The sequence below is a fragment of the Anopheles nili genome, chromosome 2 (genome assembly GCF_943737925.1).
Source record: "Anopheles nili chromosome 2, idAnoNiliSN_F5_01, whole genome shotgun sequence".
NCBI lineage: Eukaryota > Metazoa > Arthropoda > Insecta > Diptera > Culicidae > Anopheles > Anopheles nili.
Window position 1 is genome coordinate 28800993 of NC_071291.1, and position 24172 is coordinate 28825164.

Genomic DNA, 24172 nt, shown 5'->3' on the forward strand with positions numbered 1-24172 from the left:
ATTTTGGCTCGTATATTTTCACCTGTCTGTGGCTATTTGATGTTAGAAAATACGGTGTTTCAGAAGTGCACAGTTCGATTTGTGATACGAGTGTGATACAAATACTTCTACTAGGATTTTGTTGCCCGTTTGGCTACAGAAAAGCTGACTTGGGTGATAAAATGTCTGCGTTTTTGAGCTGCATCGAGGTGGACAACTTCAAGTCCTACCGGGGACGTACTACGATTGGCCCGTTAAAGCGCTTTTCCGCCGTAATTGGGCCCAATGGATCGGGTAAGGCAGAATCCGCACTTCTTTAAATGCTTACTCATAAAATTGTATTATCTTTTTCTCAGGAAAGTCCAACTTCATGGACGCCATCAGCTTTGTAATGGGTGAGAAAACAAACAGCCTGCGCGTTCGGAAGTTGACAGATCTAATTAATGGTGCATCTATTGGGCGTCCAGTTTCGAACCGAGCATCAGTAACGGCAAAATTCATAATCTCAAACAAAACTGATGGAACAGTCGAGAAGAATTTTCAACGCTCTGTCATTAATGCCTCGTCCGAATATCGCATTAATGGCTCTGTGGTATCTCCTCAGCTCTACTTACAGGAACTGGAGAAAATTGGTATCAATGTCAAAGCAAAAAATTTCCTAGTATTTCAAGGCGCGGTAGAAAGCATTGCTATCAAGAACGCCAAAGAACGGACGGCCTTGTTTGAGGAAATAAGTGGATCCGGTTTACTTAAAGAAGAATACAATAGGTTAAAACATGAAATGCAAATGGCGGAGGAAGAGACGCAATTTACATACCAAAAAAAGAAAGGAATAGCGGCAGAACGCAAGGAAGCAAAACTAGAAAAACAAGAAGCCGATCGATACACCAGCCTGAAGCAAGAGTGCAGTGAGAAGAAAGTAAATTATCAGCTGTTCCGCTTGTTCCACAATGAGAAAGAATCAAAGCGTCTGAAGGAGGATCAAGTCAGCAAGCAACAGGAATTAAGCATAATCGAAAAACGAAAAGAAGAAGCGGATGAAATTTTGAAGGAAAAGAAAAAGGAAATGGGCAAAATGACCCGTGAAATGGCTAAGAAGGAACAGGAAATCCGCGAGGTAGAAGCGGTTATGAGCAAACGTCATCCGATGTTCATCAAAGCGAAGGAAAAGGTAGCTCATACTCAGAAGAAGTTGGACAGCGCTTTGAAAACACTTGAACAGGCGCGCCGTGCAGACGAAGCACATCAGGCAGACATTCAGAAACTCGAAGATGAGCTACATGAAGTGGAAAAAAAGAGAGCTGTTTTCGAGAAGGAAGTTGACGGAGAATCGAAAAAACGAGGCAGCAATGTTCTTCTAGAGCGCGATTTAGTTCAGGAATATGATCGATTAAAGCAGAAAGCTGATGCTACGGCTGGTAAATATCTTATTCATTTGGACTCGGTGAATCGAGAGCAGAAATCGGATCAAGATCTATTGGATAACGAAATCAACAAAAAGGCTCAAATAGAGGAAAATTACAAAAAGAATGAATCGGAAAAAAATGAAGCAATGAAACGTCAGGAAAAACTCATTGATCATATCAAATCGAGTACGCTAGCCTTAGAAGAGCAAATACGCATTAAGGCGGAACTAAGTCAGGACGTAGGCACTTCGAAGGAGCGGATACACGAACTGCAATCCGAGCTGGATAATGTGCGTGAACAGTTAGGAGACGCAAAGATCGACAAGCATGAAGATGCGCGTCGTAAGAAGAAGCAAGAGGTCGTTGAATTATTCAAGCTGGAGGTGCCTGGCGTCTACGATCGCATGATCAATATGTGCCAGCCAACGCACAAGCGTTATAATGTTGCGGTGACGAAGGTACTGGGCAAGTACATGGAGGCCATTATTGTGGACACTGAAAAAACGGCGCGACGTTGCATTCAGATATTGAAGGAGAAAATGCTGGATGTAGAAACATTCCTTCCATTGGACTATCTTCAAAAAAAGCCGTTGAAAGAGCGCCTCAGGTAAGTTTATGTATTTTCTAAAATATGTTTAAAATTAATGTAAATTGAGCCAAAGAATGGCAGATATTTTCTTATCAAGCAGATATGATTGTTGTATGACGAGCAGGCAGTGTAAATCATTGCATTAACGCTATTGTTTTGCACGTGCATTGGCAGTAGCGATTTTTGAATGGGATCGTTTTAATGTTTTCCCTAACATCATGTTTAAGATGGGTTATGCATTTTTTACAACATTTTTATCCTGAAATATTCATATGATCAGGTTACAATGTGCTCGTTAATATGCTAAATAGCATAGCAACAGGTTATGTAATAGAACCGTGCAAACAATTGGTTAAATTGAGAATTGCCCGTACGCAATGTCGGATTTTTTTCTTTCTTGCTTGAAATTAGAATTATTTAACACATTGATAATACAATATGCAGTTGTATTTTTACCAGTCTATGCTTAAACTCAATGGTGTTCAATTATGGTAGTCCGTCTTTGGTCTAGAATCCGCTGGTTGTATTATCACCCACTCAGAATCCGACTCCTGCCTGTTCAGTGGCGGAGGATGTGCCTGTTGTTGTCGCATTTGCTGTTGGTTTTTTTTTTGGTTTAGCTGCTTTTGCAGGTTGGCTTTGAATTTCAAAAGAGCTTCCTATGAAAAGCAAACATTTAAAAAGATAATTTTGATTTTAGTCTTAAAAGAGAAACCAATCATTTTTCTTACTCGTTCTTCCAAGCGCTTAATGTAAGCATTTTTTAACTGCAACTCTTCCGGAACCATATTTTTTTGCAAGAGTTTTCTTTGGGCCATACTGGTAACTATTTGAGTTTCAAACTGGAACAAAAGAGGCGCATATATATATATATATATATATATATATATATATATATATATATATATATATATATATATATATATATATATATATATATATATATATATATATATATATATATATATATATATATATATATATATATAATTTTTTTATGTATCGATTACTCTAAAATGTTTAAATACCTCAAAATATTTTTGGACCAATATTTTGTGCTCATTATGTATCTGTTCCGATAGTGGATTATTTGGCACTGGTGTGAGGGGTCTTAGGTTGGGATCCAAAATACTGTACAACGTATCTCCGAGAGCCACTTCGTTCTGTTTAGAGCTATTTCGTTCTCCTGAGTCATTTAATCCTTCGCCTTCATCATCATCATCATTCGCTGCAGGAATCGGTGGTACTCTGCTAGATTCCGGATGTGCAACACCAATGCCCGATGTCGTAGAATTGTTGAATGTAATCGAACTGTTTATACTGCTCACAGTATCCATAGGGGCATTGGTACATTTCGTGACTGTCAATCCTTCTGATCCTTGATTGTTAGCTGAAAACAAATAGTTCACAAAATAAGATAAAATAGTATAGAACGAATATTTCAAGTTGATATAAAATTTAAAACAATAATATGAAATGCTCTCACAGAAGTCTTTAGCAATTTTTGTATTGCTCATAAATTCCCGCGTTTTTTTTAAATGTACGTACTATACACAATCCAGCAACTTTGAAGTGTGTTGTTGGTGTTCGTCGATGATATTACGGTAGATGTTACACTGTCGCACATTTTGAGGCGATACTATTTGTCTAATATAAATAACTGCACTTGCATTCGCCTGGCAAAATGAGTAATTACGATTATGATTCACGCAAATTTGTTTTATTGTCGCATTTCGTTATCTCGGATTGTTTTGCATTTTCTTCATGTGCGCTTGCTACATCAGTTCGTCATAAATGGTTTGATTGATTTCTTATTCTTTGTTTGAGAATACAACGTTTAAAAGTTATTCAATTTATCACAGAATACATTGAGCAAATGTAAGAAAGCACCACGATAAATTTCGAAACAGCACCATCCATCGATGTTGATGGCGATGATTAATCACGATGAGCCGCCAACGATGAGGGGTTGTAGCGGCATACAACTGCGGCCTTCACAACGATTGACTTAACACGCTAATGCTTTCGTACGGCAATAGAATAGAAATTATCCTTTTCATCGCTCTCAAGTCGTATATGCCATATAAGAAGCTAACTTCAATCGTTTCTTCACCCAAAATTTGTAATTGTTTTGCTATATTATGTAGTCACTCGTAGAGTGATGAAACGTGCTCCATATATTAGTTTCTAGATTTCACTTTCAGCTGGTCTTTGAATGCCGTCGATTTTCGATTGAATTTAGCGGTTTGGGTTGTGTTTTTCGTCACATTTAAAGCTGCCAGATGGTAATCTGTACCGAGCTATATTCCACAAAATGTGTCACTAAATTGATGAATACTTCGCAAAGCAAAATATACCCTATACTGGCCGACGCTCTCTAGCCCTTTCGATTAGTTCACACCACGAGAGAGCTGATTCTAACTATCGGAATACGATATTCGGTATTTTTTATGGTCCCATATTACGAATCGGTACGCGCGCAGCTTAAGCTAACGTTAGTAACGAATGGGATTTAATGAGGGAAAACCAGCGAGACACTGTAAGAAAATCTCGTGTTTGCCTTCTCCTTTTCTCGTTCACGCCAAAGAAGGAGAGGTGTAGTGTATGGCTATTTCGTGGAAATTTTGAGCGCATGAGTATTTAACGCGTTTGAATAAGGAAGCGAGTCATTGGAGAGTGTCTGAGTATAAGAGCTAAAGGCCATCGTTCAAAGTGCGGGCGCGGGGAATGTCGGATCGTCGTGGTAGCGAGCTACGGTAGTAGTGGCCAACCAACGAAATGGTAGCGAATGACTATAGCGAAACGCAAAATGGAAAACTTGGCGGTAAAGGGCTATGAAAAACTAGCTTGTTGATGTTGCAGAATGGATGGATGAAGAGGAAACGTGCCAGCACAGGGGGGTAAAATATAAATATCAGCAGATTGGAAAATCCCTCATTATTCGCTGCCAACTCAACACTTCTGCACCGTCTCGGGCCAAGCATCAATCTCGGGACGGTTTGCAGCTGGTCTGGCATGCTCCCCGTTTCGTATCTCGGGTTTGGACGCCCGATAGCGGCTGCGACGCGCTTTTCCTTGAGTTCCGCTCATATAGTTCAAAACAAAAAATAAATTACATCTTTCTAAAAATAGGCGTGAGTAATTTTTCCGCAGTTTGTATTACACGCCACCGCCTGCCCCGTGTTGTATTACGGATAGGGTTTACCACTTTCTCTTGACCCATCGTCGAACCGGCAGGCCACATAAGTTTGTAGAATTTATGTGCTTGTGTGTGTTTGTAATTTGCTTGGTTTCCCTGCCGCACGCTCAGATGGGAAATGCGAGCGAGATGACTCACGCCCGATGAAAATCTGTGTCTGGTATAATCATCAAACACAGGAGGGCGCACGCATATGGTTTTCTACTATTATACCGCGCGTTTGTCAGGGGCATCGACCAATGCGCAGAGTGTTGCGCATGGGCAGCATAAAACAACATCCCAAGCAAATCACGTGCGCGTAGTATCTTGAGGAATTCGGAAACATATTGTCGGCAGACGAAGCAAATCGAATCCGTGGTACTACAGCGAATGAACATACTGAATTGAGGATCGAGCAAACCTATGCTGAAATGTCTGACTTGTTATGCATAACATGTATGCATGTTTTTGTCGTGTTACGTATTACCAATACATTTTTTTATGTTTTGAAAATATTTTAAAATAACTAAGTTTGTACAATTGCTTGAATCGTTGGTATTGTAGTTTTGAAGATTTAAATATTGCCCTTTTACTGCATGTTTTGTACTGGTATTGTTATTTTGGATTGTTCGTTGAATTAGCCATGCTTTTAGTATGTTTCATCGACTTGTCGATTATTATAAGTCGCTGGTCCAATATCAATAACTATGGTTCAGTTAGATATGACATTGTATTGGTTCTACATACCTGAATGTAAAACGTTGTTTTCAAGATCCATAGGTTGATCGAACTATAAGAAAAGTGTCGAATGCATTGAAGGTATAGTAGTTTGTCGCATTGATTTTTTCTAATCAAACTATTATTTACCGGATTCACTTCTATATGCAGAGGCTTTAGCACTGCAGAAGAAATATTTGTAAGTGAATGATTATTACTCGGCATATCCAGTCTTCGTTGTATAGTGTTTTTGTTTGTGATCGTACCACGACTGTTATTCGAATCACTACAATTTCCTATACTTTCAGACATGTTGCTATCAATCGGATAGTCCATTCCGTAGGAATCGTCCTATAGAGAAGAAAATGAGATAGAGAGGGAAAGAAGAAAGTGAGAGAGAGCGAAATTAAATGGTCACTTATCTGTTTACTATTATCACTACTGTTTACCTCGTCGTCTGGTAGGATTTGGTTTCCGATCGGTTCATTTTCACCGACAAACATTTTGCACAATTCGTTCATCAAGCTGACAACATCTTTCATCGCTGGTCGATTGATAGGATCTTGTGCCCAACATCTTATCATGAGCTGTTCGATCGGTTTTGGACAGTGTTCGATGAGCGGTGGTCGACTACCTTGATGCACGCGCCACATGATAGCGTACGAAGAGTCGATGTGCTTGAAGGGTTGCTCTCGTGCCATCACTTCCCAAAGGATGATACCCCAGCTGAAAACGTCACATTTTTCGGTGTAGGTGGATCCTTCGAATACCTCGGGGGCCATCCATGCAGCGCTACCTTTGTTGTTGGTCATTAGTGTCGCTTTGTCCGTCACAGTGCCAAAATCACATATCTTCAGAACCGTTCCGTTATTGACGAGCAAAAGATTTGGGGGTTTTAGATCCCGATGAATCATCGGACGAGGCGTCATGTCATGTAGATATGCAACTCCCTGCGAAAAAAATACACATAATCACAAACATTTGCATCCAAGATTTAACTTATCAACAATCCATAGATGTTATTTGCATTTTTGGAGAAAATTTCGTTCAGTGGTTTCTTACCTCGGCACATTGCCGCACCCAACTCATTGCGTGTGCAGCCGTATACACAGGTCTGGGTCTGCAGTGGAGAACTTTGTGCAACGATCCACCGTCAGCGTATTCCATTACTAGACAAACGTGCGGTTTCTCTGTACAGGCACCGTACAATTCGATTATATTCGGATGTGCCACACGGGAAAGATGGCTCACTTCCGTTATAAATGCCTGCTGCTCTGAGATGTCCTCAATATACTTGACTGCGACGTATTTGTTTCTCCATTTCGCCTTAATGACTGTACCAAACGATCCTTTTCCAACAGTCTAAAATATGAGATGCAAATATGAATTTTCACGATTATTATGTTACTACATTTTGCCGTTCTTCCGTCGTAACGCTTGATGCTGTTATTGCTTACTTCGATCTGCTCTATTTCGTTGATTTTGATTGCCGTCACAAAGGGCGGCAGCACACTATTCATTCTATGGTGTTCCCTAGACATCAGTTAAATGAAGCAACACGCAAATCGCAATAATGCTCTGTATTGCTTTTGCTTATGAATATAGCAAATTGGTTAGTGTTTTCTTCTGGTAAAAACAAAAGATATTTTCTATCAGCACAAATCGAAAAACAATCCAATCACTGTTAACACGAATCTGCGAACATATGGTGGATACCGTGATTGAGTACGGCAAACAAATAATTGGTGCGGTGAAAGGTTATCAATGGAAAATATTGTTTTATGCATATAATATTGAACGCTATTTTGGAGTTACGCTTCGACTATGCTAAATATTTCTTTTACTTTTTGTCATCACCAACGAAAAAATGTCAACATGACGGAGGAAAACGTCAAAACTGTACAGAGAGAAAGAGAGAGAGAGAGGGATAATTGGTGCGTGAGACAGGATCATTCCCTACGTTGCATTCGTCTGCCAAATGCATGTTGCAATACGTTGGAGGATATTTTAGATTTAAAATTTAAGTGAAGAGATTTTGAATTAACAATTAAATTTAAAGATTTCAATATTAACTCTATTGTGCGATGGTTCTTTTCTTTAAAATTGGCAGGAATATCGAGGAGCCCCGCAACGTAAAACTTATCTACGATGTGCTGAAATTTAGTCCACCAGAAATCGAAGCGGCCGTTTTATTCGCTACAAATAATGCGCTTGTTTGCGAGACTCCCGATGATGCTATGAAGGTGGCATATGAAATAGATCGCAGCCGATACGATGCATTGGCTCTGGACGGTACTTTCTACCAGAAATCTGGCATTATTTCTGGCGGTAGCCACGATCTTGCGAGAAAAGCGAAACGTTGGGACGAGAAACACATGGCACAATTGAAGCTCCAGAAAGAAAAGATCACCGAAGAGTTGAAGGAAGTCATGAAGAAAACAAGACGGCAAGGAGAACTGACCACAGTCGAGAGCCAAATGCGAGGATTGGAAAATCGTCTAAAATACAGCCAAAATGATTTGGAAACGTCCAAAAAAGCGCTTAAAGAATATGATAAACAGCTCGAGGATTTCTCCCGTCAGCTAGATCAGATTGGTCCAACGATCAGCGAAATTGAGCGAAGAATGCAACAGCGTGACATGAAAATTCAGGATATTAAAGAAAGCATGAATAACGTGGAGGATGACGTATACGCTGAATTTTGTGAACGCATTGGGGTGGCCAATATCCGGCAATTTGAGGAGCGGGAGCTTGTTTTGCAACAGGAAAGGGCTAAAAAGCGTGCCGAATTTGAACAGCAGATCGATAGAATCAATAACAACCTGGAGTTCGAGCGGTCGAAGGATACCACGAAAAACGTTCAGCGCTGGGAGCGTGCAGTGCAGGATGACGAAGATTCGCTTGAAACGTATAAGCAAGCCGAAGCTCGACAACGGCAGGAAATTGAGAAAGATAAGGAAACGATTGACTCGATGAAGCAGGAAAAGGCCACCCACAAAACGCTTGTCGATCAAACCGAGGAGGATATGGCGAAGGCAAGGCGTGATGTGCAAGCCTTAGCGAAAGAGTTGGCCGCTATACACCAGAACATTGCAAATATTGAAACAAGAATAGAAACGATGAAAAACAAAAGGCACAATATATTGATGCAGGCTAAGATGCAATCGGTTGACATACCGCTCAAACAAGGCTCTCTGGACGACATCGGTCAACAGCAGGTGCAGCAACAGCAGGGAGGCCAATCGGGGGATAATTCTGTCGATACCACGAGCGGATCGATGAACGAACGTGAGAGCCGCATTGAAATAGATTATCATAAGCTCGACAACCATTTGAAAAATCTCTCTGATCCTGATCAGATTAAAAAGAATGGTGACATGCTTTCTAAGGAATTGCAGGCCAAACTGGACACTCTGGAGAAGATTCAAACTCCAAACATGAAAGCGATGCAAAAATTGGATCGTGTAACAGAGAAGATTCAGTCAACTAACGAGGAGTTTGAGGTCGCGCGTAAAAAAGCCAAGAAAGCTAAAGCAGCTTTCGAAAAAGTTAAAAACGAAAGGTGCACCCGTTTCATAAACTGCTGCAACCACATCTCTGATGCGATTGACGCAATTTACAAACAATTGTCTCGAAACGAAGCAGCCCAGGCATATTTGGGACCTGACAATCCGGAGGAACCGTACTTGGATGGAATAAATTATAATTGCGTCGCGCCCGGCAAGCGTTTCCAGCCGATGAGCAACCTGAGCGGTGGTGAAAAAACGATCGCTGCACTTGCGCTGCTGTTTGCTATCCACAGCTTCCAGCCGGCGCCATTTTTCGTGCTGGACGAAATTGATGCGGCCCTTGATAACACCAACATCGGAAAAGTAGCGTCGTACATCCGTGAAAAGACGATGGACTTGCAAACAATTGTGATCTCGTTGAAGGAGGAATTTTATAGCCATGCTGACGTACTGATCGGTATTTGTCCTGAGCCGGCCGACTGTCTTGTATCGCAAACGCTATTGTTTGATTTGGAGAAGTTTGAAGTTCGTCAAGAGGGCTAGATATAATCATTTATTTATCACACTATACATTCTTCCATAAAATTCCGTAGAAGTCGGAGTTTCGTTGTTTAAAATAATATGACCCAGTAATTTGACATCAGTAGTAGAATTTCAACTGTAGCAATTAGTATCAAAACGACTTGTTTTCAACAACAAAATTTTAATATTTAAATGTACGTTACCTTCAGTAATAAATAAATGTTTTATTAAGGAAGTAAATTAATATGTTGAATAGGCTTGTAGGTAAAGTGATGAACTAATAAATATAAGTTTACAGCGAAGCGATTTCGTCGCATATTGAATATATTGCATAGCTCGGCCAACTGTCTAACGTGATTTGACGTGGCCCAACCTTGGGCATCCAGTACTGTCCAAACACGTTTCAGCGCCGGCTGATCTTTCTGGGTGAAAATTTGCTTCCGAAACAAATAAGCATATCTTGTTGGGGTAAATTAAAGTGTTTCTCAACATGGTGTCAAGTTTTGTTTGCAGCAAAACCAACGCGGCGGTGGGTAAGTTAAAACGATGCTTGCTTACCACTGGCGAGTTGCGGCGATTGTTTCGTTCTAACACAGAAACGCGATTGCTGATGAAATTTTCATTACAGGTGGACTAATCGCGGCTGAATTACTACGTTCTGATCATCCTGTGAAAGTGAGCTGGGGTGCCGAAACGACGATTTCGTACGCGACCCGGACGCTTGCGTGCATCACCAACAATGATGTGCTTCGCGCGCTGGCCCGCGAGGTCCCGTCACTCCGGTTGTACGGTGAGACCCCGATCGAGCGTACACAAATCGACCACTGGCTAACCTACACGCTGTCAATGGAGAAAGATCCCTTGGATGAGCTAAAATATCTGAACAAATGTCTCGGCCCACTGACGTTCCTGGTCGCAAACCATCTTACGATCGCTGATTTGGCCGTGTTCAACGAGCTGTACGTTCGATTCGAGGAGCTGAAGAAAATAGGCATTCCCGTACATGTGCAGCGCTGGTACAATCTTATTTTAGCGCAACCGTGCACAAAAGAAGCGTTACGCCTATACGATGGCGAGCTACGTGCCGCTGTGGCGTCGGCAAAGACTAAAACGAAGGAACCGTCTCCCGAAAAGGGATCCGACGGAAAGCGCGAGCAAGGCAAATTTGTCGATTTGCCGGGCGCTGAGATGGGCAAGGTAGTAGTGCGGTTTCCACCGGAGGCTTCTGGTTATTTGCATATTGGGCACGCCAAAGCTGCACTGTTGAACCAATATTACCAGCAAGCGTTCGAAGGAACGTTGATAATGCGATTCGACGACACGAACCCGGCCAAAGAAAATGTGCACTTTGAGAAGGTGATCCTTGAGGACTTGGAGATGCTGCAGATCAAGCCGGACTTATTCACACACACCTCTCAGTACTTTGATCTGATGCTGGACTACTGCGTTCGCTTGCTGAAGGAAGGTAAGGCGTACGTGGATGATACGGAACCGGAGCAGATGAAGAAAGAGCGCGAGGAACGCGTCGAGTCGAAGAATCGCAGCAACACGTCCGATCGCAACCTAGCCATGTGGGCGGAAATGGTGAAGGGTACCGAGGCCGGTCAAAAGTGTTGCGTGCGAGCGAAAATCGACATGGCTTCAGCGAATGGATGTATGCGGGATCCAACAATCTATCGGTGTAAAAACGAGCCGCATCCTCGGACCGGAACACAGTACAAGGTGTACCCGACGTACGACTTCGCTTGCCCCATCGTCGACGCGATAGAGAACGTGACGCACACGCTGCGCACGATGGAATACCACGATCGGGACGAGCAGTTCTACTGGTTCATCGAGGCTCTGGGACTCCGTCGTCCGTACATATGGGAGTACAGCCGATTGAACATGACCAACACGGTTCTTTCGAAGCGAAAACTGACCTGGTTCGTCGCGGAAGGACTGGTCGACGGGTGGGACGATCCTCGCTTTCCGACAGTTCGCGGTATCCTGAGGCGTGGCATGACGGTGGAGGGTTTGAGAGAATTCATCATAGCACAAGGTTCGAGCAAGTCCGTCGTATTTATGGAGTGGGACAAGATCTGGGCATTCAACAAAAAAGTGATCGATCCGATCGCCCCTCGCTACACGGCACTGGAGAACGACAACCGCGTTCCAGTGAATGTGGCAGGTGTGCAGTCGAGCACGCTTCAGGCCGCGGTACATCCAAAGAACGCCGACATCGGATCGAAAACAGTCCATCTCGGTCCGCGAATACTCATCGACATGGCCGACGCGAAAGAGTTGAAGGAGGGCGAAAACGCTACATTCATCAATTGGGGCAACTTGATGGTGAAAAGGATAAATCGCGGCCCGGATGGAGTTCCCCTGTCGATTGATGCCACGCCGAATCTGGAGAACAAGGACTACAAGAAAACGCTCAAATTGACTTGGCTTTGCGAGCTGTCGGCAGAACAGTACACGCCAACGTACTGCGTGTACTTCGAGCACATCATAAGTAAGGCCGTGCTTGGAAAGGAGGAAGATTTCAAAAATTACATCGGCCACAAAACACGGGTAAGTAAATTGCAATTGCTGCGATCGTGAGAGAGATCTTGCTAAATCATTAAAAGTATGGTTTTCTTCTACGTGTTTCAACGTTATAGACCGAGGTTCCAATGTTAGGTGATCCGGAGCTGAAGAAATTGAAAAAAGGAGACATCATTCAACTCCAACGTCGCGGATTCTTCAAGGTAGATCAGGCCTATCAGCCGGCGAGTGAGTTCAGTGGCGCAGAAACGCCGATAGTACTTTTCGCGATTCCAGATGGCCACGTCACGGCCGTTCCAACGGCTAATGTACCGAAAAAAGAAGCTGCGGCAGCTGAGGTAAGCCGATATTACTGATTAAGCTTTAACATTTCAACTATTTTAATTTAAATGTGACCCTCTGCATGGTGAGTAAGTTTCCATTTTCAACAAAGGTGTGATAGTTAATTTTTTATCTTGTGTGTTACCACAGTTAAAATATCATTATATTGCCATTTCAATCGTTTTTTGCAAATATTCTAAGGAATGAATTTTAATTAAAACATTCAACATCGAAATGATGCGCTTTTTTAAGCTGGAGCCACCTGGATGCCTACAGAAGTGGCCATGTTTACGTTTGTGGTATGTTTCGAGTACATTGTGCGGTAGTGTTAGTGGCGCTCAACCCGTTCCAATGCGTGGCGTGAAAGTACGATCATAGCAAGCGCAGGAATGATGACGGGTTTCGCGGTGTGCCTTTTGCTTACATTCGTAATGCTCGCGTGATTGTGCGGTTTATGCTGGAGGAACACAATTCACGTTTTGGCGTGTGACACGTTGTTTGGTGCATAGTTGGCGACGGTTGCTGTTGTCGTTTGCAATCGCGGTCTAGGTATCTTATCAGAAGACACAACATAAACACATTTTGCTTTTGACACGCGATTGCCACGGTGTCGTGGCGTTGAGCTTTTCCGTTAGTGTAGAAAGCGGTCGTTTTCCGAGTGCAGTTTGCTTACAATCTCTTCTCTTTCTCTACAGGGCAAAAAATCCAAGCAGGCATCGGCTAAATCTGCCAACGTTGCCGCGGCATCGACAGGAGGTGGCGGTGCGCCGGATCCCTCCAGTCTTAACAACTCCATCACCCAACAGGGCGAGAAGGTCCGTAAGCTAAAAGCGGACAAAGCACCGAAGGTGGATGTTGACGCGGCAGTGAAAGTGTTGCTCGATCTGAAAGCACAGTACAAGGCGCTTACGGGCAGCGACTGGAAACCGGGTGTTAGTGTTACGGTCGCTCCTACGCAGAACCCGTCTGTTGCAGCATTAGACGCAGACGCGCTAAACGCAAAGATCACCAAGCAGGGTAATTTGGTACGTGATTTGAAGACGAAGAAGGCACCCAAACCGGAAGTTGACGCCGCTGTGAAGACACTGCTGGAGTTGAAAGCGCAGTATAAGGCGACGACGGGAAGTGACTGGAAGCCGGGTGCCGCACCTGCACCATCAGCTGCTGCTCCTCAGTCCGGTGCACTGAAGCAAACGAGCAGCAACGCCACCGGGAAAGAGGCCGACGAGCTCAACCAGAAGATCATCGCGCAAGGTAAGGTGGTGCGTGATTTGAAGGCCAAGAAGGCTCCAAAGTCGTACGTTGATGTGCAGGTTGCCACGCTCCTTGCGCTCAAAAGAAAATACAAACAGGCCACGGGTGGGCAGGAATGGAAACCTCGCTATCGATGGTGGTTAAAAAAGAAACTTAAATCCGCAGGTTCAAGCGGTGTCAACGGAGAGGCCGCTCTGTTGGCTCAAATTGACGCGCAGGGTGACAAAGTGCGCACGCTTAAGAGCAGCAAGGCTGACAAACCGACAGTGGATTCGGCGGTTGCTGCTCTGCTGAAGCTTAAGGCCGACTACAAGACGCTAACCGGAAAGGATTGGACGCGCGATACAACCTCTGCCCCGAAGTCTGGCACCACCGGAACGGCGCCATCGTCTGAGAGCACAAAGAACGGAAAAGAAAACATGTGTCCAACGAGCGGTGCGGACGGCCAGGGGGCGCTGGTAGAGAAGATCACCAAACAGGGCGATACGGTGCGCACGCTCAAGAGCGGTGGTGCACCGAAACCCGAAGTCGACGCAGCCGTCAAGGTGCTGTTAGATCTGAAGGCGGAGTACAAGAAGCTCACCGGTACAGATTTCGTCCCGGCCGGTGGTGCCGGTGGCCGGCAGCCATCGAAACCAGCGGCAGGCGCGAAGAAGGAACCGAAAGCTAAGCAGGAACCGAAGGCTAAACAAGAACCAAAGGCTAAGCAGGAACCGAAGTCCAAGCAGGAGCAACCGGGCAAGGCGTCGGGCAAGGATGACGGTACAGGGCCCAAAAAGCAGACCCGGCTCGGGCTCGAAGCCACCAAGGAGGACAACCTCCCGGACTGGTACTCGCAGGTGATCACGAAGGGTGAGATGATCGAGTACTACGACGTGTCCGGGTGCTACATCCTGCGTCACTGGTCGTTCGCCATCTGGAAGACGATCCGCAATTGGTTCGATGCGGAGATCACACAGCTCGGCGTGAAGGAGTGCTACTTTCCGATCTTCGTGTCACGGGCCGCACTCGAGCGCGAGAAAACGCACATCGCCGACTTTGCGCCGGAAGTGGCATGGGTCACGAAGAGCGGTGATTCCGAGCTGGCCGAACCGATCGCTGTCCGGCCGACGTCCGAAACGGTCATGTATCCGGCGTACGCGAAGTGGATTCAATCCTACCGCGACCTACCGATCCGGTTGAACCAATGGAACAACGTCGTGGTGAGTATTCGATCATTTTCCGATGGTGTGTTGTGTTGGACTAAACCATTTGTTTGCTTTTCTTCTCGTTGCGTGTGCGTGTGTGTAGCGCTGGGAGTTCAAGCATCCCCAGCCGTTCCTGCGTACGCGCGAGTTCCTCTGGCAGGAGGGCCACACGGCGTTCGCGACGAAGCAGGAAGCCGACGAGGAAGTGCTGACGATACTGGACCTATACGCGAAGGTGTACACCGACCTGCTGGCCATCCCGGTGGTAAAGGGTCGCAAGACGGAGAAGGAAAAGTTTGCCGGTGGCGACTACACGACCACGGTCGAGGCGTACATCTCGGCGTCGGGTCGCGCGATCCAGGGCGCAACAAGCCACCACCTGGGACAGAACTTCTCGCGCATGTTCGACATCGTGTACGAGCACCCGGAGACGAAGGAGAAGGAGTACGTGTACCAGAACTCGTGGGGCATCACGACACGCACGATCGGCGTCATGATTATGGTGCACGCGGACAACCAGGGCCTGGTGTTGCCACCGCGTGTCGCCTGCATTCAGGTGGTGATCGTTCCGTGCGGTATCACCGCGACCACCACGGATGACGAGAGGCGTAAGCTGTACGATAGCTGTCGGCAGCTTGAGCAGGTGATCGTGAGCGCGGGCATCCGGTGTGAGGGTGATTATCGGGATAATTACTCGCCCGGCTGGAAGTACAATCACTGGGAGCTGAAGGGCGTGCCGGTGCGCATCGAGCTCGGCTTTAAGGACCTGCAAAACGATCAGTTTGTGGCCGTACGGCGTGATAACGGTGCAAAGCAGACGATCAAACGTGGCCAGGCGACGGCCGAGCTGCCGAAGCTGCTTGAAACCATCCACGCCAGCATGTACGCGAAGGCCGAGCGTGATCTGCACGATCACACCAAGGTCACCAAGCAGTGGCCCGAGTTCCTGCAGTTCCTGGAGGCGAAGAACGTCATCATGGCACCGTTCTGTGGGGAGATCAGTTGCGAGGATCGCATCAAGGCGGAGAGTGCGCGGGATGATGCCGAAGCCGAAGCTGGCGCCCCGGCCATGGGCGCTAAATCGCTCTGTATCCCGTTCGTACAACCGGCCCAGATCGATTCTGCAGTGGATAAGTGCGTCCATCCGGCTTGCGGTCGGGTGGCCAAATTCTACACCCTCTTCGGTCGAAGCTACTAAAGCGATTTCGTTCTTAAGTGAGCTCTCGGCAGCTGTACGTGGCTCAAAAAGTGTGTATGATCGTGCCGGAATCTGCCGTACACATGTCAAGCAAGCGTAAAAGCATTAAATTTAAGCTGTGTTGATCCCAGCGCAACGGCTCGCTATCGATCGCTTTCGTTTCGTTTTGCTATATGTAATTAAGTTCAATCGTTGTTCGATAAATAAACAAATGTAGCGGCCAGACAATATTTGAAGCAAGAAATGATATGTGAAGAAAATAAAACATGCTCAAACAATGCGCAAAAGTGAGTACTTGAGTCATTCAATTTACCAACACTTCCAAAAACGAGCGTTCCGCGCTTTCACGAGAAAGAAAAACAAACCGAAACGAAATGTTTTCGTTGGTACATCGCTCTCGCTCTTGCTCGCGGAGACGGCGAAGCGGCGGCTTTTGCGGCGGAAAAAACGAGATCATCCCAGCGTGTGACGTGCGAGCGAGCCAACCGTACCGACCGTGACCTAGGTCAGTGTCGCAACCTGCTATACTCATGCTCTCCTGGTACTTCGATGTTTTGGGGCGGAGCGTTTTTGAACAAAATCCGACTCGGAAATTTTCGATATCGGCGGCCGATCGGTGACTCTTCAAATTCATGCTCTCCTGGTACTTCGGTGGTTTTCGACGGTGCGATTTTTAGCGAAATCCGAAGCGGAGATTTTTTTCATTTTGGCGGCTGCCGGTCGGTATTGATTCCGCCTCTTGAAATTCATGCTCTCCTGGTACTTTGGTGGTTTTCGACGGTGCATTTTTTAGCGAAATCCGAGGCGGAGATTTTTAATTTTGGCGGCTGCCGGTCGGTATTGATTCCGCCTCTTGAAATTCATGCTCTCCTGGTACTTTGGTGGTTTTCGACGGTGCGATTTTTAGCGAAATTCGAGGTGGAAATTTTCGCGACATCCGGATTCGACATGCGCGATGGTATTAAAAATGCAGCGAAATGAGTGTTTGTGCACAAATGCATCCCCCGTTTTCGGATTAAAAATTACAAGAAATACGAGCCAGTTTAGTTGTATCGTAGAATTTATATTAGCCCCGGTTTATTACAAATATCCGCGTCGTGAATTGGACTGCTTGCTTGCTTTAGAACTAATAAATTGTAATGTTTTTTTTTATATGTATGTATCCATTTTGTTTTTGTTTGCCGCCGCCTGAATGCTGTTGCTGCTGCTGGTTGCCTTCCTGCAACTGCACCGTTCCGTCCTCATTTGTCGCCGGTTCTCTCGCTAATAGCTCGCGAAAGTTCACAGATGCGCTTTTCATAGCATAAGTTCTCAAACTCGCTCTACATATCTCATCCTTCACAATTGTTTCCTTCGTTCGAATCTCTGCCTTCTTCCTGCCTACCGCCGATTGCCGGTCCGTACCGCCCTCGGCTTCTGCCCTAACCATTCTTTATTGTTAAACTCTTGCTTCTCTGCTGCGAAGAATAAAAATATTTATATAATCCGTACATTACTACCAAACTTATCGACCGACCGTACAGTACGTTGGTGTGTCACTGCAGAGGTGTGAAACGGCGTTCGCGTTTGGCCCCGCGCGAGGCCACGCATGGAAGAGAAAAAGGATAACGGAACGGAACTAACGAGAACACGCCTGCGCCTCACTCGAACGAGCTGCATCATCATATTGTCAGTGCTTTTTGCTCGTCAAGAGAATACGTTCTTCTACGACTTCCAAATTACCGCTTACAAACAAAAAATGCTTTCCTCAATTGCCTCGCGTGCCAAAAACTGGTGACGAAGGTAATGCGCTATTTCTATTTGTTTTGCTTTGCTACGCGCCCCATATTTTTAGCCCATTCTAGCTACCCTAACTTTGATTTGCAGCGCTACACCGGAGGCACCAACGCCAGAGCATCTCGCTTCCTCGGCACCGACCTCTGTGGCATACGCAATGGTCCATTCGTCTGATTTCTATTCACTCTCTCTATCTCTCTATCTCTCTTGTCCAGGCCCTTATCGCCCGTTTACTTAAAGGAAAACTAACTTTACATCTTCATCCACACGCCCTGCAGGCGAGGGATGCACTCATTTTGTTGTTTCTTGCTGCAACTGCCCACCCCGCCTTTAAGGCGATCCTCACGGGAAGAAGGATCGCACCAAAACGTACGCGTGTGGGCGGGTTTGCTGCTTTCTATTCCTATTATTATAACTCACTGAGAAAGGCTGATAAAGAAAAGAACCGTGCGTGCGTGCGTGCATTAAAAGGATGCGAAGGGAAGGCATGTGGAGCAAGGCCGAAGCACTTGTTTTACTACAAAATAACGTAGAATCGAAATCGGAACAAGTGAACTAGAGGTTTTGTTAAAGTGTTGGGTGTGGTGTATGTGTTTTTTATGCTTGCGTTTCCATCGTGTTAAATCCCGGAAACGGTATGCTTGTGCCTTGTGTACGGTGTGTGTGTGTGTGTTTAAACGCATCGCACAGTTGCTTATGCGGGAGGGATTGGTTTTGGGTTTTAGGTTTTTTCCTCCTGCGCCCGTTTCGGTTGCAGATCCGCCACCACATCGTCGTGATGTTCGTCCATCTTTTCGTGTTGGTGATCTAGATCCTGATCGTGCTCATGCTGCTGCTGCTGCTGCTGTTCATGCGGATGCGCCTGATGGTGATGGCTATCCGTTTCCGGATGGTTATGAGGATGATGATGATGATGATGGAGCACAGGTTCGTGTTCGTGGTGTGGATCAGTGGCCATCGCGTGGACATTCTCCTCCTGGGCATCGCTGCCAGCACATGCACCTCCGTGCTGTCCGGAAACGCTGTCGGAAATGTCGTTGAAATGCTCGTCCTCCTCGTGAGGATCGGTCGCGATCGGAGTCGGTTCCATGTCGACCGCATCGTTGCCAATGGCGACAGGTGGGACGTTCGTGGACAGCGGGCGGATCGGTTCAATCTTCGCATGCTCGGTTTCCACCAGCTTTCTCAGCTCATCCTACGGCGAAAACAAAAACAAATTGTGTTGTAGCATGTGCAGCATGTACAGCGTGCTAACAGTGGCTTGGTACGGGCCAGTACTTACCCCCCAGCCAAGCTGGTCGGCCAGAAAGAGGCAACCATCGTCACAGTTGATCGTCCAGGCAACGTCTCGTCGGTTCCCGGGCAGATCGAAGCACAGCCCTTCACCAAACATCATTGCGCGCAGGAAGCCCAAGTTGCCTCCGCCGACCTTGTCTCGGTTGATCAGCAATCGCACGCAGTCATCGTTGACGTACTCGACCAGAGAGGCGAACGGTTGCACTGTCAGCGAGGTGCCCATGATGATCAGCAGGTCACACTCGGCAAAGTCCCGGTGTGGTAGCATGTGGAACCGCTCCGGCAGACCCTCGCCGAAGAACACGATGTCTGGCTTGATGACGCCACCGCACGGACATTTGGGAACTTCGTCGGCGAATATTTTTTCTGTTTAGAGAGAGCATTGAGCAAGAGAGTAATGATGTCAAGATAAATGATAATATTTTCAGTGCGGGGAAGAGATCTTTTATCCATTCCAGTGCACTCCTTGTGCATATTTGTGTGCGGTTGGTAAGTTTAAAGGGAAGAACAACATCCTTCTAGCTAATGTTTCTTTTTATCCATATTTACCCTTAACGAACTCCAAGCTGTAGGCCGTCTTGCACTGGAGACAATGGTTAGTGTAGAACGTTCCATGGGCCTCAACGATCTTCTCCTCGCTGATTCCAGCAATGCGCTCCAGTGTATCGATGTTCTGCGTGTAGTGTCGCACCAGCAGGCCCTTTTGTTCGAGCAATCGAACGAAATAATGAGACGGCGTCGGTTTGAACGTGCCCGGATATAGCTCTTTGGCCAGCGTGAAAAACGGCTTCGGGTTCTGGTACAGGTATTCGAGCTCGAAGATGGCCTGTGGGTAGGGCAGATTGTACTTCATCAGATTGTTGTACAATCCGGTGTCCGGTGAGCGGAAGTCCGGTATGCCAGCAGCTGAAATGATACAAGAGATGGCAGGTCAGTACGTCGGGCTCATACGTTCGCCTTATGGCGGTTGATGCGCGCACTCACAGGTGGATATACCAGCACCGACCATGGTGACCACTTTCTTGAAGCCACCATTTTTCCAGTGCTTCAGCACACCGTCAATGTCGACCGTTTCGAGCACACGCCGTCTTGGCGCTCCGCCCGTTCCATCTTTATCATCGAACCCGTCGGCGGAGTAGAATCCGAGCTTATCCGACAAGTACTGTCTTATTCGCTCGATCGAGATCGAGTCTGTTTGGTACGAATCGTCACCGTCGTCCTCACTGTCGTCGTAGTGATGGAAAACAGGTAACCCCGCAACCGGCGGTTCTGCCGTGCCGTTCACCATCGTTGGCGGAAGTGATGGTCCGAAGGTCACAATGGTAGGATCCGACGCAGGCTCGGTCAGCGAAACGGATGCACCTGTGATCGCGGATGCCGCGGTCGTTGCTGCTACCGCCGTCGTCGTTAATAGGGTCGCGGCTGCGTCGGGAGCCGCATTGCCGCCTGCGTCACCTCCAGCACGGTGTGGTACGGGCGCGGGGTGCGATGGGAACGGAGCCGCAGCTACTGCTGGTCGCTCCTCGGACATTCCAACTGTGCGACGGCCAGAGACGGCGAATCGGCGCACACCCTCGGATAGCGTTCGGACGACGGAATGCAGCTGCTCTATCGCGGACGCAATCGTGGGCTTTCCGGTGGCGACGGCCAAAGCTGTGGCACCTGTTTTCGCGGCCAGCTAGGCGTGCGTTTACGCTTTCCAAGATGCTGTGCAAACACTTTTTCGATTTTTTTCACCAAAAAACGACCCAAACGCAAACGTCAACCACAAGCGATATTTTCGTCTTTCTTCGTCGTTCTTTTTGCTTGACAACTGGCTCACGCACTGCCAGTGCTGCCATTCCCACAGGCGGCTAGCTAGCAGCTAGCATTCGTACGAGAATGGTACCGTGGATGACAAGACGATTACATTAAACTACTAGGACATTGAATGCACAATAGCTTTTATTTTTTCACTACTTTGAATATTTAAAAAATGATCATTATTCCTCAATGTGCTTGCATACTGGTTTAGCATCTGCTTAATTTTGGTAAATAATAACGTGTAAGCATAAGTACGCTTTGTTTACTTGTTCACAGCGTCATCTGTCGACGGTTCAGTCAAACAATCACGTATTCAGGAAGATACACGTACCGGGCATAACCTGATGTCCGTTGGCCAGTTAAATCTATTGAATCTGCTGTGTCTTAGGAAGATATACGATCCTGGCAAACTTTTCCTATTGTGGGTCATCAATGCGCCTATTGCATCAATTGATTTCGTAATGGTCACAAGGCGAATTAGTGTGAGAAGTGTCAAATAGCAATAGACATAGCAAAGAGCGCCAAAGAACTACGAACATTCGTCGAACCGCAGCAATCAAAACAGAACAACAGTAAACCACATCAATAACAAGTGCTGTGTTGCTGTGATCAAAAAATGGCTCAGATGGAGAAATCCTTACAATCCGTTTCGACCGTGGAGGATGAAGTGGGATTTGGACCGATATTGGTCGGCAGGCTTGAGGTAAGTCATCCAGTTACTTTCACGCATCCTATCACTAGCGTGATCATACATGTGAGACAGTTTTTGATGGGTTTGCTTTCGTAGGGATGCGGCGGAATCACAAGTGGCGATATCAAGAAACTTGCGGAAGCCGGACTACACACCGTGGAATCGGTTTTGTTCACACCGAAAAAGCAACTGATAGCGATCAAGGGAATATCGGAGGCGAAAGCGGACGTTATTCTGCGGGAAGCATCGAAACTGATTCCGTTGGGGTTTGTGACAGCCACCGAGATGTTCCAGAAGCGAGCGGATATCGTGCAGTTGACGACGGGCTCGAAAGAGTTAGATAAGTTGCTTGGAGGCGGCATCGAAACCGGCAGCATCACGGAGCTATTTGGCGAGTTTCGCACCGGCAAAACGCAGCTGTGCCACACATTGGCCGTAACCTGCCAGCTACCGGTCAGCCAGAATGGTGGCGAGGGCAAATGCCTGTACATTGACACAGAAGGAACGTTCCGCCCTGAACGGTTGTTGGCCACAGCCGAACGGTATAAGATGGTGGGAGCCGACGTGCTGGATAACGTGGCGTACGCACGAGCCTACAATTCCGACCACCAGCTCCAGCTGCTCGTGACGGCTTCTGCCATGATGGTGGAAACGAGATACGCGCTCATCATCGTGGACAGTGCGACCAGTCTGTACCGGACGGATTACGTTGGGCGCGGTGAGCTTGCACCCCGGCAGGCCCATTTAGGCAAGTTCATGCGTATGCTGCTGCGGCTAGCCGATGAGTTTGGGGTCGCGGTGTTGATCACGAATCAGGTTATGGCCCAGGTGGATGGCGCGGCCATGTTCAATCCGGATCCGAAGAAACCGATTGGTGGCAACGTTTTAGCGCATGCATCGACTACGCGCCTCTACCTTCGGAAGGGCCGTGGGGAAGCGAGAATCTGTAAAATCTATGACTCGCCTTGTCTACCTGAGAGTGAGGCCACATTCGCGATCCAACCGGACGGGATAGGCGATGTAAAGGAGTGAATGCTCAAGAGGAGAAGTGTGTTTTTTGCTAATCAGTTATTAAAAATAAGATTTTAAAAAAATGTATAAAGAGGCGTACTAAATCATTGAACCACTTAAAGATTCTGTGAAAGAAAGAACGTAAATGATAGGCTCAGTTTACAATACACGGGACATTTCCTGCTGTTTCTGGCCTCATACCAGGCCTACTTGGTTGTACACTTTCGAAAATGTCCTTCAATGAAATAGGAGCAGTCGGAGAGTGATAGAATATGGCCTCCGTTAGTTAAAAAAGCTACGTAAAAGGATTGTTGCTCATGTAAAATAGAACGAATAGATTATCCACCTCAATTTTAATATTGTTCAACTGGTGCACGGTTGTCATCCTATCCAGGATCAAAACGGAGAGTCCGTTTGGAAGTGGTTTTTAACTTGCTCGTCTTTATTACTAAATAGCGTTTATTGTATGGTTCCATAGAAAAAGTGTCCATTTTAGATATAGCATGTACCGATGCAAAGAAATTTAAGATTTAACACTACGACAACTACCGATATTGTATTACTGTGTATGATTCTTTTTTTTTTTAAGAAAATTTGAAACAAATATAACAAAAACCGAAAAAATTGTGACATAAAAGATAAGACACACAGCTAAGATTAACTAATAGATGTCTTTCTACCACCACGTTACGAGTATGTATACGAATATGATTTCTATAACTAGCCTGTAAAATAAGCTCTTTTGCTCATTTGTAATGCAATTTAACCGTCGTAGTTGTGCAGTGCCCGGTGTAGATAATGAAATGTGTAATAGTAATGCAATTGCACGCTACAAAAATCCGCCCTATTGAAATGCATAATACGATTTGCATAAAAAGTAATATAACACAATGGCTCTTCTGAACTTTGAATCTCTTGAACGTTATGGACACTTGAGAGACGGGGCAATGGAAGGGGGAATCACATATAAATGCATATTTCGCTGGTATTCTTCTGAACTGAACTGAACTTGTACTTGTGTTTTACTTTTCGACGTTGCATTGGTTCTCCTCTACAACCCGTTTTCTATTGATACTTCCGCCAATGGACGGTTTTTTACTATTACTACTGTACCGCCAATGCGACGTACGCCTGTAAAATCCCTGCCGGCATCTTAATGCCTCCTTAACAGCTAGAGTGTTCGATTTAATAGTTCGTATGCTCAAA

The 24172-nt window shown here is 46.1% G+C and overlaps 5 protein-coding genes across 6 annotated transcripts; 3 read left to right on the forward strand and 2 right to left on the reverse strand.

Annotated features, from left to right (window-relative positions):
- Positions 1 to 65: 65 nt before the first annotated feature.
- On the forward strand, positions 66 to 10055 carry LOC128721613 (structural maintenance of chromosomes protein 1A). Its single transcript, XM_053815383.1, has 3 exons — positions 66 to 273; positions 336 to 1992; positions 7980 to 10055. The coding sequence occupies exons 1-3, from the start codon at positions 162 to 164 to the stop codon at positions 9919 to 9921; spliced, it is 3711 nt and encodes a 1236-aa protein (XP_053671358.1). The 5' UTR covers positions 66 to 161; the 3' UTR covers positions 9922 to 10055.
- Positions 2412 to 7410, reverse strand: LOC128721614 (mitogen-activated protein kinase kinase kinase 7). The gene is made up of 8 exons (XM_053815384.1): positions 7327 to 7410; positions 6932 to 7231; positions 6319 to 6819; positions 6020 to 6220; positions 5900 to 5942; positions 3003 to 3364; positions 2706 to 2816; positions 2412 to 2633 (listed from the first exon to the last, which is right to left on the reverse strand). The coding sequence occupies exons 1-8, from the start codon at positions 7408 to 7410 to the stop codon at positions 2457 to 2459; spliced, it is 1779 nt and encodes a 592-aa protein (XP_053671359.1). The 3' UTR covers positions 2412 to 2456.
- Positions 10056 to 10390: 335 nt separating the features above from the next.
- On the forward strand, positions 10391 to 16653 carry LOC128730815 (bifunctional glutamate/proline--tRNA ligase). Its single transcript, XM_053823894.1, has 5 exons — positions 10391 to 10433; positions 10529 to 12456; positions 12546 to 12767; positions 13446 to 15206; positions 15295 to 16653. The coding sequence occupies exons 1-5, from the start codon at positions 10391 to 10393 to the stop codon at positions 16387 to 16389; spliced, it is 5049 nt and encodes a 1682-aa protein (XP_053679869.1). The 3' UTR covers positions 16390 to 16653.
- A 788-nt stretch (positions 16654 to 17441) lies between these two features.
- LOC128722224 (NAD-dependent protein deacetylase sirtuin-2-like) lies at positions 17442 to 20992 on the reverse strand. Its single transcript, XM_053816078.1, has 4 exons — positions 20446 to 20992; positions 20011 to 20367; positions 19448 to 19827; positions 17442 to 19360 (listed from the first exon to the last, which is right to left on the reverse strand). Exons 1-4 carry the CDS (start codon positions 20990 to 20992, stop codon positions 18887 to 18889), a joined length of 1758 nt encoding a protein of 585 aa, XP_053672053.1. The 3' UTR covers positions 17442 to 18886.
- Positions 20993 to 21880: 888 nt separating this feature from the next.
- LOC128730841 (DNA repair protein RAD51 homolog 1) lies at positions 21881 to 22987 on the forward strand. 2 transcript variants are annotated; one of them, XM_053823922.1, is made up of 2 exons: positions 21881 to 21967; positions 22052 to 22987. In XM_053823922.1, exons 1-2 carry the CDS (start codon positions 21881 to 21883, stop codon positions 22985 to 22987), a joined length of 1023 nt encoding a protein of 340 aa, XP_053679897.1. The 2 variants fall into 2 exon arrangements, with proteins under 2 accessions (XP_053679897.1, XP_053679898.1); XM_053823923.1 differs by having other exon boundaries at positions 21881 to 21952.
- The last annotated feature ends 1185 nt before the right edge of the window (positions 22988 to 24172 follow it).